This window comes from Erpetoichthys calabaricus, chromosome 2 (genome assembly GCF_900747795.2).
Source record: "Erpetoichthys calabaricus chromosome 2, fErpCal1.3, whole genome shotgun sequence".
NCBI classification, from domain to species: domain Eukaryota; kingdom Metazoa; phylum Chordata; class Cladistia; order Polypteriformes; family Polypteridae; genus Erpetoichthys; species Erpetoichthys calabaricus.
Genome location: NC_041395.2, coordinates 146,559,454 through 146,573,400, shown reverse-complemented (window position 1 = coordinate 146,573,400; position 13,947 = coordinate 146,559,454). Strand labels below are relative to the sequence as shown.

General features: G+C 34.7%; 1 protein-coding gene across 1 annotated transcript in view; it reads right to left on the bottom strand.

Moving 5' to 3' along the window:
* Positions 1-1,867: 1,867 nt before the first annotated feature.
* Positions 1,868-13,947, bottom strand: part of dcun1d1 (DCN1, defective in cullin neddylation 1, domain containing 1 (S. cerevisiae)) — a 33,656-nt gene continuing 21,576 nt past the window's right edge. Inside the window, exons 4-7 of the mRNA XM_028794608.2 lie at positions 13,524-13,654; positions 13,298-13,380; positions 7,035-7,131; positions 1,868-4,812 (exon numbers count right to left, since the gene is read on the bottom strand). Of these exons, the coding sequence (XP_028650441.1) occupies positions 4,736-4,812; positions 7,035-7,131; positions 13,298-13,380; positions 13,524-13,654 (388 nt within the window). The 3' untranslated portion in view covers positions 1,868-4,735. The remainder of the gene's footprint in view (positions 4,813-7,034; positions 7,132-13,297; positions 13,381-13,523; positions 13,655-13,947) is intronic.

The window sequence follows — 13,947 nt, the reverse complement described above, 5'->3', positions numbered from 1 at the left end:
TTTCTTTATGTATTTAAGGATTTCTTTATTTATTTTAGTCATACCACACACACAACATGAAATGTGCCTTGAAATGAAAACTGTCATTTTCACCAATCGGAGTCGAGAGGGTGGGCTGTAGTGAGTACTGTGTTTTGATTGGTTGAATGGTCAGCCATCAAGTACCATATTCGCTGGCAGACACTTCAGATGTAGACTTCTGAGATTATAAGGAATTCAGAGCTTCCTGAATTAAAGCATCCACTTCACAAGGAAATTCCAGACAACTGGTGTCCTCCACAGATGCAGACAGTCACAATGTTGAGCATACAGTTTGGTTGCCTCGTAAGCACATCTGCGCTACAGACGATTCACCACTCAAAAACACAATACTCACTACAGCCTACCATCTCAACTTTGATAGCTGAAAATGTCATGTTATGTGTGGTGTGAATGAAATAAACAAATAATGAAGAAATAATGAAATAATACAGAAAGAAATATGAAAAAATAAACCACAAATTTTGTTATTTATAGTCACATTTTATAGCACATTTACATATTTGTGTATTTATTTGCTTATTTAATTTTCTCCAAACTATGCCTCCATTCAATTCTTCGTATATAGGGATTATGGTTAAACTCGGCACTGAAAAATAACATGATGAGTGCAAAAACAGAACACAAAGGTGAAGGCAAAGGCTGGCAGAAGAGTCCAAATTAGCCTCAGTATCGTATTCTGTGGCCAAGAGAGCAATTGATCCCAGTTGTACTACCAATTAAACACATAACATCAAAGTAACCAAATGGCGCTGCACCACAAGTGTTGTCTAAGGAATGCTTTTGTTTAAACTATTGTTTCCTGGAAACTAGATTAGATTTTAATGTAAATATTTGCATTAACCAAAAAAAAATAGGATTTGTCATTTTATTTCGGGACGCGGAATAGCACTGTACCCAGTGCTATTCCGATAGGCCCAGCTCTCTGCACAACTCTTAATTGGGTTCAGCAGATTTGAGAATGTGTGTGTATTTTCTATATATAATTGAAGACTAACTGAAGAAGTACCCAGAGGACGGTATGAACCTTGGCAAACACATATAGATATATATACACCAGTATACACCTACATGCATACACATATTGTGATGGACAGCTGGGACACCTTCTTAAGGGAAGGAGCTTGCACAGCGCAATACCACCCCCAGGACAACAGAGGGTAGCCCCCCGGCTTGCAATGGTGCCACGGGGTTGAAGCATGGAAGTTCAACACTGCCAGGGTCCGTGGCCACCACCAGGGGGTGCAAGGGGAATGGCTAAGTCCTCCTTAGCCAGGTGCCCTATAAAAGGAGCCAGCTACTACTACCCCGAGAGACAGAGTCGGGAGGAAGGGAACAAAGCTTAAGGGAGAAGTGGAGGTGGAAGAAAGTGTGAGATAGAAGTGAAAAAGGGACTGTGTGTTCTATTGGTGCTTGTTGTACTGTGCTGCAGTTGGGAGACAAAAGAAAAGCATTTCCCACTCTGAATAAAGCCTGTGATTATGCTGGTACCTGTGTCTCTGCCCGTCTGTGTCGGATTGGGGTGCCAGATGTGCTCCCAGGTCTGCACTACATTTATATATATATATATATATATATATATATACATACATACATACACACACACATATATTATATATTATATTTATATATATATATATATATATATATATATATTTTTTTTTTTTTTTTTTTTTTTTTACAGGCTACAAGGATATTTTTGGAGTGTGAATAAATTTGATTTCTTATCATCCCCATCACAGCTGGAAAGTTTGCCAGGAATTCTTTGACCCCATCCTGTTTTAGCTCTACTCACCATTTTTTGGAACATCACAGTCTGCAAACTGAAGACAATTTTAAGCTTTAATAAATCCATATAATTACACAGTAATTATAACAAAGTTCCACTTTGCTCCCCCCCTTTCTTTGAGCAGAACTGACAAATGAGAAAGGGTGTAGGAACTGTAAACATTTCAGATCAATGAATTTTGTTTTTTTCCAAAATGTCAAATGATAACAGTACAAAAGAAAGCAAGCACAGACTTCAAACAAAAGTAACGCTGCGCACATTCTACTTTGGCCCATCATCAAACAAAGCAGATCAGAATATACGAATAGTCGTAAATCTGCCTCTAGAAGGTTTCAAAAGAAAACTTTTGAAAGAAATCAGGATGAATGTCATTAGGGTATTTTGAGACCTTACAGCATAAAGGTCTGCGAAAAAACAAACATTTCTAGCACTATACAAAGTGAACAGTTTTGCATTTTTCCATTTAAAAATCAGCAATACACAGCAGCCACTGACATTACTCCAGTCTCTCACTAGCACTCTCTGGAGTGTGCAGAATTGTTTTCCTTCTTTCCTTAAGATTTTATCAACCACCTTTTTTTTTTTTTTTTTAACTTTTTTATTGGTACCCAACGCTTAATCCCACATTTTGGTAGCTCTCCTTTTTCTTCTTCTCATTCACCTGCTTTGTTTTCTGGATAGGCTGGCTTTCACAACCACACTATTTGCAGTTTGGGTCAATTTGGAATGTGGCACTTGACACTTTCCTAATATCTCTGCTTTAGTTTTACTGACTTTTAAACAATACCAATCTTTCCCTCACAGCAGCTTATGCTGGTCTCATGCTGCTGATTGACAAACATACACTATTTAAGTTTGAACATTTGAAAGCCAGTAGACAGGTCCATATATCTTTAATAGCATGACACATGGAGGATGCCTGTCTAACATACAGTTTGACACTGGGGAGAAGAACAACTCAAATCAGCATAAAGCACTCCGATAACTAAATAACAGTTTGTAAACCAATTCCTTGCTATGACTAGATGAACAATATGTTTTGATCGCTTAGCTGGTTCCATCTGCACCATTACAGGTTGGAGAACAGCAGTAGTGACTAGTGGTTAAATTCCTGGACAGAAGTTAAAAGGTGGTTCACAATTAACATACTTAATGTAACAAAAACACATCTACATTAACTAGGAAACTGAAAGCTGTTCAACTATTTGAGATGGACCAGCATCCTATTACTGCCATTAATGAGTCTCCTACAACACTTCAGGGTCTAAGCTGTGAACACCAGCCTAGCAAAGTCATGCTGCCAGTGATTACTGGATTAGGACACAGCTGTGGTCTCACACTGTAGCCATCAACTGGCAAACAAATAGTTGGCATAAATAATTAAATCTTGAGCCAACCAGCAGCCTGATCAGGTTTTAGACTACTTGAAGTTGCTAACCTTACATGTGTGTCATGGGGGACACATTTTAAGGTCAAGGTGACACAGCACATCAGTGCAACTTGTTCAGACCATCCCAGTCTCATCAAGCATTGTGACAGAATTTGTTTCAAAGTGGCTGTGGATTATCTGTAAATCTGTTTTCAAATTTAAATTCATGGTAAATGATATTTGATTTAATGGAACCGATTTTTACGTTGTGCTTTAAAAAGACAACAGTTTGAGGTACTAGAGGTACACTTGGCACCTCTGTGTGTCAAAGCACTCAGCTACAGGAAACATAACCCACGTACATAATGAAAATTCAAAGGCTATTTGGGTATGCGAGTTTTGAAAACACCAGTTAGCCTTCACTGATGTTTCTTCTAAGGCATTATAAAAGACAAAACACTTCAGCTTAATGTAGTGGTAAGTTAAATTACACATATACTCCAAATTCTATCACTGAATTAATACAAGTTGTATCAAAATACATAGTTTTATCATTTTTTTTAACCATTTTAAGGCTTCTCAGAACTTAGGGTTAGAAAACTGAAAACTGTTGCAAAATGTAAAAAATTCCAGAATGATGGATATGAAGAAACTACAGGTTTTCTTAATTTTACCATGAAATACCATTAATAAAAAGGGATGAGAATTAAACTCTTTCTAGAATTACTCGACGTTTTTGATTCAGCACATCATACTCTTAATGAAACTGCACTATAATTTTTAGTAGCATTTCTGAACTCAAAATAGCATTTAAAAATTTTTTTGACTTATAATCCTATTCAGTATTTTCAGAATAACTTTGACCCAAAAACTAAAAAAAAAATTCAAATTCAATCATTAAACTCAGCAGATACTCTTCTAACAAACCAAAAATAACAAAACGTTTAAAGGCAAATGATGAATTTAATTCAAGTGTGCTGTCTTCTTTATTTCCACACGAGAAATACCATGGTCAGTTAAGAATCCATTGTTTCAAACTATGATCCTCTTGGAAATAATAAAAACACATCATACGCTTCGTGCTGGTCTGTCACGTCCAGGCTTAAAAAATGAAACCAATGTGGAAAAGTGATACGAGGAATAAAAATTAACAACATAAAGTTGTGTGACATTCATTAACAGACAGACCCTTGTGTGGATTAAGACATGTGCTGTGCTTAATGTCAACTGCTGCAAAACAAAAAAATATGAAGATTGGTAAAAAGAGAAGTCGAGGATGATCCAAAATGGGAAATTGTCTCCAGGTGTTTGAAACAGGTACAAATGGAGGTCCCTCACTAAAGAAAGAAGTCCACACCACCATCAGATGACTGATAAAGATATGTCTTTGAACTTCTTGTGTTTTCTCAGCCCTCATAAGATGAGGGAACATTGATCTTCAGCTCTGTCCCATCATCAGCTCTTAGCTGACTGTGCAATTGTATGATTTTTATTTGTACAAAACACATACTGTACGTTCTAGAAGGTTCCAAAGACTACTAGACTGTTGTACTTTTTGTTCCAATCTGAGGTCGTGCAAACTCCACAAAATCATCAATAAGGACAGGCCATGCACCTAGAAACAATTGAAAATAACTATTGTTAACAAGAAGTAGCATTTATATATGCATGATACAGCTTATTAAAAGATATACATTGTATATTTTGTCAATAACACAACAAAACCATTTTTAAATTTTCTGCTGTTCATTTCCTGTTAGTTTTTAATTTAGAATTCTAACTTAGCATAGAAAAATAGATCTGAAAAATTACTACATTATTTTATTGTACAGACCATTCATGAACTGACCGGGGTAATGGCATAGAAGTAAAGTCAAATGTGTATTAAAAACATAATATAACTATCACTATTATCCATCCTCCTTCTAGAAAAAAAAATATTTTAATTTATACCAAAATAAACACATATCTTATTCTGTAAAAAATATTCATTTGGCATTGTGAACACCAGGACCTGAATTTCAGTTCAGGATTATGGGAATGGTGCCTTTTATTTAAACATTACGTAAGGTTTACTTTAATAAAGTGGGAAACTCTTTGTCTTACATAAGACTATTACTGCTTTTATATAATTTTTTATTTAGATCAGAAACACAAATACATGATTCTAGCATGCTTTGAGACAGTAATGATGTGACCAATCAACTGTGAGTTGAAATCAATTTACAGTAGCTAGTAGTGTCAAACATTTAAACTGAGAGAGATTAAATGACAAAGAGATTATTTACTTTTTTATTACAGAACTATATATAGCTTTGATAAAGGAAGAGAGATGTTGCAGTCATCCTCCAACTGTAATGAACATGGCTACAGTTGTCTATCCAACCATCCATCTTCTAAGAAACTTTTCCACTTCAGGGTCAAAACAAATAGGATCACAGGATGTGAGGCAGAAACTAATCTTGGACTGGGCACCATATTCACCTACTTATTTAAGGCTAATTTAACATCATCTGATAAACTGACTTTGGATTACGTGAGGTAAACCGGGGTACCTAAAGGAAACTCCATATGGGCAGTCCAAAAACGCAATAAAAAATAATTAGAAAGTTAGAATACCTATTTCAGACAATTTGAAAACAACACAATATATACAGGAGTTTGAAATAATGGATAAATCCTTAACAGGCAAACCTGATTTGAAGTGTGTGGTTACAAAAGCAGCCTCAAAGAGTTTGAACAAAATGAAAATATCCTCAATTATCTTGGTATTCACTAAATCATGTAATTCATGTAGCACTGATATGTTTTAATTTTTATATTTATATAGATTTTAACCAGTATTTTTTGGTTACTAGGCAGAACATGTAAACAAATCAATTTAGTATTTACTGCTAGATAAATCAGGCAGTCCATGATGATTGTATTATCTTTATAGACTCCCTAGACAATAAAATAATGAAATTAAGGCCCTGGAATTTGACAAATCAGCAATCTATAAGGCATTACACAAATGGAGACGTTGTAGGGAACTGAAAGAAAAAGGAGTCCTGAATGAGGTCAAATATACTTGATGCATCATATTAACAGAATGTCACCTACAGGTTATTATTATAAATACAGTTCTGCTTATGTTTTATCAGTTGTACAACCTACAAAATGTTTAAATATCCATAATTTGTATCCTATGTTCTGCTATAGTAGTCAAAATACCACACACAAGCAAATTGCTCAAAGTTTTCCAGTCTGCTAATTAAAACAATACTACTGTGTTATTTACAGTCTAAGACTTTACGGTCAACTAAAGGGTCAAGACTATAGTAAAACTTGTAACACTGTTAAACATCACCCTTTTTAAAGTCATATTTTTCAAGTAAAGCCTTCAGTTAAATTAAAATCAGTTAAAGCCAAACAGTGGTTACTATTCAAAATGAAATATTCAAATATTGTCAATTTAATTTCAGTAAATGTAATTTGTTGCTTCTGTGAAATGTTTCCCTTTTACTTAATACTTGTCTTTTTAAATTCAACTATGTAATTATGAATAATATGTATGATGATCTGAATGATTAAGCTTCATACAAAGCTACTCATGGCAACCTAAGAACTAATAAAACAGAGATAAAAAAAAAAAAAAAATTCAGTAAAACTAATGGTAAACAAGTATATCCTGCCAGTCTTAACATTTAGCACTGATCATGCTTGGCCATTTCAAAATTACTGTACATTCTGATAAAGTAATGCTGTATCTATCATGCAAAAGAGGTTCCCTTCAATAGTACGATTGACCAAGCTAAATAAATTTTGCACACTTCTTATGTAAGCAGGCAGTCTTACCTTCTTCGTCATAATTTGACATGTCGTCAGCTATCATTGTGCTAAAATCTAACAGGAGGTTCCAGGTATCTTTTGGAATTGATCTTTTATGATGTTCCTACAAAACAAAGTGTGTCTTATTTTCATAACTTATAAGAAAACATTCATTTCTAAAGCCCATGATTAAAAAGCACGGTACTGACTCAAATGTTGCTTAAAATATCAGAAATTAATAAAAAAAAAAGACAAAAGTGTGTCCAAAAATCTTACAGAACCATTGCATCCCCTTTGAATACACAAAAATGTAAATCAACCATGTATAGAGCGAATGTGTTAAACTATAGCTCATAATTTAAAATATTATTAACTCAACTCTGAAAACAGAGCATATAGCAGGCAAATTCCAAACTCAGTGATCTGTATATACACATATAAAGACTGCTGTTTCTCAGTTATTTATTTAAGTAAATTTCCATTCACTCCACCCACTACCACAAATACAGTTGTGCCAGAAGCATCAAAACTGTGCTTCTAGTGCCAACAACCCCACCAAATGTTATTCCTGGGTTTTATTCCAGTCATTCCCTGCCACAAACTGAAGTTCTTAATATCTGGGCAGCAAGTGCTCCAAGAACTGCCAATCTGTAGTCAAAGAAATGATTCAAGGTCAATGTTGTACTTTTCTGAATAACTCAGGAGAAATGCTAATTTCTGCAATTAAATTTAGTGTACAGGTCACCTTATTTTGCAGTTTCCCTATTCTAATGAGAATATTACATATTACATTAGCACTTGGGTAACTTATGTGTTTTGCCTTTTTGCCATGCAGCTTTACACAACTGAATTGACCAGGAATATTAAGGAGGTTTAATCATAAAGTGCCGTATACATCAGTTACAATATTCGTGTCAATCTCTGACGGCCAATTCACAATGTCATCACTATCACTGGTTCAGTTTCAGTTTGTTTTAAAGCTGCCTTTAAAGCTTCTTATTTATACGCCATTGTTTTTGGTTCAAGGTTCCACCTCATTCATGAATATAGATGTGTTATTTTATTTTTTTTATTTTTAATATTTTTATTTTATTAATTTTCATTGTAATCATTCCATACAAACAGATCAATTTATAACCCAACAAATTTGAAGACTAATCAAACCCCACCCCTGAGAAGGAGAGCTTAGCTAAAGGAAAATTGCTTAAGGCTTTTTAATAAGGCAACATTAAACAAAAGAAAGGGAGAAGTAAATATCTATGTAAATAAAAGATGGAGAAGGGAGTTAAATACAATAATAGTTATTTCTCTTATTCTAAAATAATACTGATTAAATCCTGCCATGTTTTGAAAAAATGTTGTACAGATCCTCTAACTGAAAATTTGATTTTTTCCAATTTCAGATAATATAAAACATCGGTTTCCCACTGACTTATAAGAGGAGAATTAGGATTCTTCCAATTTAACAAAATAAGTCTGCGTACCAAAAGTGTAGTGAATGCAATCACCGTTTGCTTGTCCTTCTCCAATTCAAGTCCATCTGGAAGAACACCGAACACAGCTGTTAATGGGTTAGGAGGGATTGTGATACCAAGGCTGTCTGATAGGCACTTAAAAATTTTTGTCCAAAATGATGTTAGTTTAGTGCAGGCCCAAAACATGTGACCCAGTGAGGCAGGAGCTTGGTTGCAGTGCTCGCAAGTTGGATCCTGCCCTGGAAACATTTTGGACAGTTTTAAGCGAGACAGATGGGCTCGATATATAATTTTTAGTTGAATAATTCTATGCTTTGCGCATATAGAACTCGAGTGAATTCTCTGCTTTGCTACCTTCCACTCCTTTTCTGATATATTGATTAAGAGATCTTCTTCCCAATGTCCTCTTGGATCTTTGAAAGGTAGGGACTCTAATAAGATTTTATATATTGTGGAAATAGTGTGTGTTTCCTCGATATTGAGCATATAGTATACATCTTAAACATAACCGCCATTGATTTGTGCTTGACATAGACTGCTGTGTTATTTTAGAGAGGAAAAACGCATAGAAATATTCATGCATTTTTTGCAGCATTATGTCATCCACTAGATGGCAGAAGAATACTGTCCCGATAGTTATTCGAGCGCATAATTGTAAAAGCAAATCATTACCGTCAACTCAAGTCTGACTCAGGAATAACTGCAATTACTGAGCATGAGTAATGATCAGGGTTAATGCTAAGGGGGTTAGCTATATAGAGGCATCTACCTTGTTCATATTAGGGTTGCTGGATTAATTGATGTTATTGATGGACAGGCAAAAATCATAGCAATCCTACAGCAAAGACTGCACATATAACTGGCAGCTGTACAATAAGCTCTGTCACAGCTAAGCACATAGATAGACAGCTTCATTTAGCTGAGGAGAGGTATACTGTGCTGCTTATAACTCCCATCATCCTAAATATGCCACGCAGCCAGGGAGTATCTCAGGGAGTACAGGTGCTGGGAGGGGGAAGTGACACTCTTATTAATCCCTCAGCAAAGACAGCACATCTCTGCAGAGGGATCAATAGTCAGTTAGTGGTGGGATTTTTATTCCATCATTAAGTACCAACTCCACTGTGTCATTATCAAAAACTATAGGATGTTTAAGCATAAAGTCAACATATTTTACGTATCTGTGGTTCATTTTAGTTTAAATTATTTGTGTCTTGTGATTTAAGTACTGTAATATTGCATCAATGTCACTTTATAAATAAGTCTGAAACATTTCTCTGTAAAATAAGTAATAAACATCAGGCATTCCACTATTTCCACTAAGTGACATTTTCCATGCAAATTGTAAATAGCATACAAAACTGGGTTAAGGACACTGGTGGGAACAGAACTCATTCATAACCAAAGAGACACCTTTATAAATGTTGTAACTCATGTGTATCTATTGTTTTTTTAAACTACATATTCTATAAATAAAAACAGTGTACGTCGATTTGGATTAAACAGCAATGGCGTATTGTTTAAAAATGCTACCACAACTGAAAGGTATGACAATATGACACAAAAAATATCAGTTATGTAAAGACAGTTCATGCTTGTACAAGATGACGTTGATGAATTCATCATTATACACAAAGTGAAATACAGGATTTGTATTGTTTGTTTGCCAGTCACCCTGAAAAGGACATTTACCTATCAAATTTCCACCAGCATTTTTTATTCTGGATAGGTAAGACTTTCAATTGTGAGACCATGTGTCATGCACAAATACATATCAGCTACACTCATGGCAGAAAATGCCATGCACCCCTGGAATTTTCCCAGAAAATGCACCTTTTCTCCCAGAAAATTATTGCAATTACAAATGTTTTTGTATATACATGTTTATTTCCTTTATGTGCATTGGAACAACACAAAAAAACAGAGAAAAAAAGCCAAATCTGATATCATGTCACGCAGAACTCAAAAAATGGGCCAGACAAAATTATTGGCACCTTTTCAAAATTGTGGGTAAATCGTTTTAATTCAAGCATATGATGCTCGTTTGAACTCACCTGTGGCAAGAAACAGGTGCTGGCAATATAGCAATCACACCTAAGGCCAGTTAAAATGGAGAAAATTTGACTCAACCTTTCTGTTGTGTGTCTGAATGTGCCACACTAAGCATGGAGAACAGAAAGAAGAGCAGAGAATTGTCTGAGGACTTGAGAACAAAAATTGTGGAAAAATATCAACAATCTCAAGGCTACAAGTCCATCTCCAGAGATCTTCATGTTCCTTTGTCCACTGTGCGCAACATAATCAAGAAGTTCACAACACATGGCACTGTAGCTAATCTCCCTGGACTTGGACGGAAGAGAAAAATTGATAAAAGACTGCAACGAAGGATAGCCTGAATGGTGGATAAACAGCCCCAATCAACTTCAAAACATATTCAAGCTGTTCTGCAGACTCAGTGTGCAACAGCGTCATATCGAACTATCTGTCGACATCTGAACAAAATAAAACGCTATGGCAGGAGAGCCAGGAGGACCCTACTGCTGACACAGAAACATAAAAAAGCCACACTGGAGTTTGCCAAAATGTACTTGAGGAAGTCAAAATCCTCCTGGGCGAATGTCTTGTGGACAGATGAGACCAAGGTAGAGCTTTTTGGTAAAGCTCATCATTCTACTGTTTACAGAAAACGGAATGAGGCCTATGAAGAAAAGAACACAGTACCTACAGTCAAACATGGTGGACGTTCTAAGATGTTTTGGGGATGTTTTGCTGCCTCTGGCACTGGATGCCTTGACTGTGTGCAAGACATCATGAAATCTGAAGACTACCAAAAGATATTGGGGCGCAATATAGGGCCCAGTGTCAGAAAGCTGGGTCTGCGTCAGAGGTCATGGGTGTTCCAGCAGGACAATGACCCCAAACATACCTCTAAAAGCACCCAGAAATGGTTGAAGACAAAGCGCTGGAGAGTTCTGAAGTGGCCAGTAATGAGTCCGGATCTAAATCCGATCAAACACTTATGGAGAGATCTCAAAATTGCTGTTGGGAGAAGGTGCACTGCCCTTCAAATCTGAGAGACCGTGAGCAGTTTGCAAAAGAAGAGTGGTCGGATTTTCCAGTTGAGAGGTGTAACAAGCTTGTTGATGGTTATAGGAAGCGCTTGATTTCAGTTATTTTTTTCAAAGGGCGTGCAACCAAATATTAAGTTGAGAGTGCCAATAATTTTGTCCAGCCCGGTTTTTGAGTTTTTTGTGAAATGATGTCAATTAGGCTTTTTTTCTCTGTTTTTTGTGTTGTTCTAATGCACATAAAGGAAATAAACATGTGTATACCAAAACATTTGTAATTACAACAACTTTCTGGGAGAATTCCAGGGGTGCCGATAATTTCGGCCATGACTGTATAGTTTTTAACATTATTTCACTATTCAGCTTATCACAATCGAAATCAGATACAGATTTTATGAGTTCCCAGGATTATCAAGGCAACAAGTGCATTTTCTAGGGTTTTCAAAGATTTCTAATGGTCTTAACAATCCTGTGACAGCTAGGGGGATCAGGTTATCTGCAAAAACACTTCTTAATGGTTGGGAATGTCTTTTTACAATAAACAGTGGTACAAACTAAGCCCAAGTACATTTTGATCTGGTGTCAAAACTTTCTTAGTGCTGGAGAAGACATCTTAATAATGAAAATTCAGCATTCAACTAAAACAGCCTTGACTGAGGGTATGTAGTTTAAGTAAACATGAATAACTACAATATCTTGTTACAGTACAGTTTGAAAGATAAGATTCAAATTGAAACAACTAAGAAAATATTCTGCACTGAGTGCACAGTTAATGTAATATCAAACATTATGATCTGATGCAAAACTAATTTAAAATGAGGATGGGTCTATGGGAGTTTAAAATCACTAGTCACCAGCTACATTTCTTTATTAGGTTTTGTATATGCCAGTATTGTCTGTGCCTGCATTTTTTTTCTGATACCTTTCTATCTACACCAGTATCAAACAGATAAATATAAACAGCAGATCACTGTCAACAAAAGCTACAGGAAATAGTGGCTGAATAGAAAGAACTGATTACTGGACAAAAAATACAGAAGCATTTCTTTTTAAATTTATTAGAAATGTACTGTGGAGAAAGGCTGTTACACATTTCCATTTGTATTGAACAACAACAGAAAGACAGCTAATTTAATTATGTGATCAGATTCAAAAATTTGATTTGACAAAAACAGAAGTAAAACAGGATTTGTAAGGCAGAGTGTAAGAATTGAATTAATTAGACAGAGAATACTAAATATGCATAGAGTAAAAAGGAGATTTCAAGCAATTATGTAGTATATTAAAATTGTTAAAATCAGAAGCATTTGTTAAATAACACATTTGTAAATATTACAGTAAAATGATTTTTTAAAAAAAAGGGTGGCACGATGGCAATGGAGATCTTGTTCAGGGTTAATTCTTACCCAGGCACTATTGTTAACAAGAATAGGTTCTAGCTCCCACAGCATTGAATTGAATTAATCAGATCAGAAATTCATATATAGATGATTCTGAAGTTATAATTAATAATAATGGAGTATGATTTACTTACAGAATGCAGTTAAATGTTTCATATATAATAAGCATGACAAAGTTTCAAAATTTAACCTGTCAAGCGATATCAAAAAAAATTATTTTCTAAAAGTAAATAGAGTAGCATTTGCTAAAAATGAAATCATATGTGTATATGTTTCCTTTAATAACTAAACAAAATTACAATTAACTATGGATAAACAATATAAAAGAACTGGATTCTGTAACTTACCAACAAAAACTTATTCCAGAGGTCTAAGAATTTGAATCTTCCTGCAAGTACTAAATTCCAATATGCAATTGCCATTTCTAAATCTGCAAAAATAAAATTAAATTAAATAATATAGGTTTCGAGCTGATAGATAGATAGATAGATAGATAGATAGATAGATAGATAGATAGATAGATAGATAGATAGATAGATAGATAGATAGATAGATAGATATTCTAAAACATACCTAAACCTTTTTGTCCAGGATTCTTTGCAAAATTAAATGTAAACTGATAAAAGTCTTTAAATTTCCCATGGTCTTTTAATTCTTGTTCCATTTTGGGCAGCTGTGCTTTTAGTTTTTCTATACTGTCACATCTTGAGGAAACAAAAAAAATAATAGTAATAATTCCATAATGTTATTTTCTAACTTCCATTAAAACATTTACATGCATAATAGATTTTCTCGGATGTAACATTAATGCGCAAAGTTTAATAGTGTAAACCATAGAATAGAATTAACATTTTACCTTTTCAAAGCCTAATTTACATCAATATTTTTATGTACTTAGAATTACAAGTCATAAGAAAGTTATCAAAAATCTACTGAAGCAAATAACTGGAACTATTTAGCAAATAAACTTCAGTTCAGTTATATAAAGAGATGCATT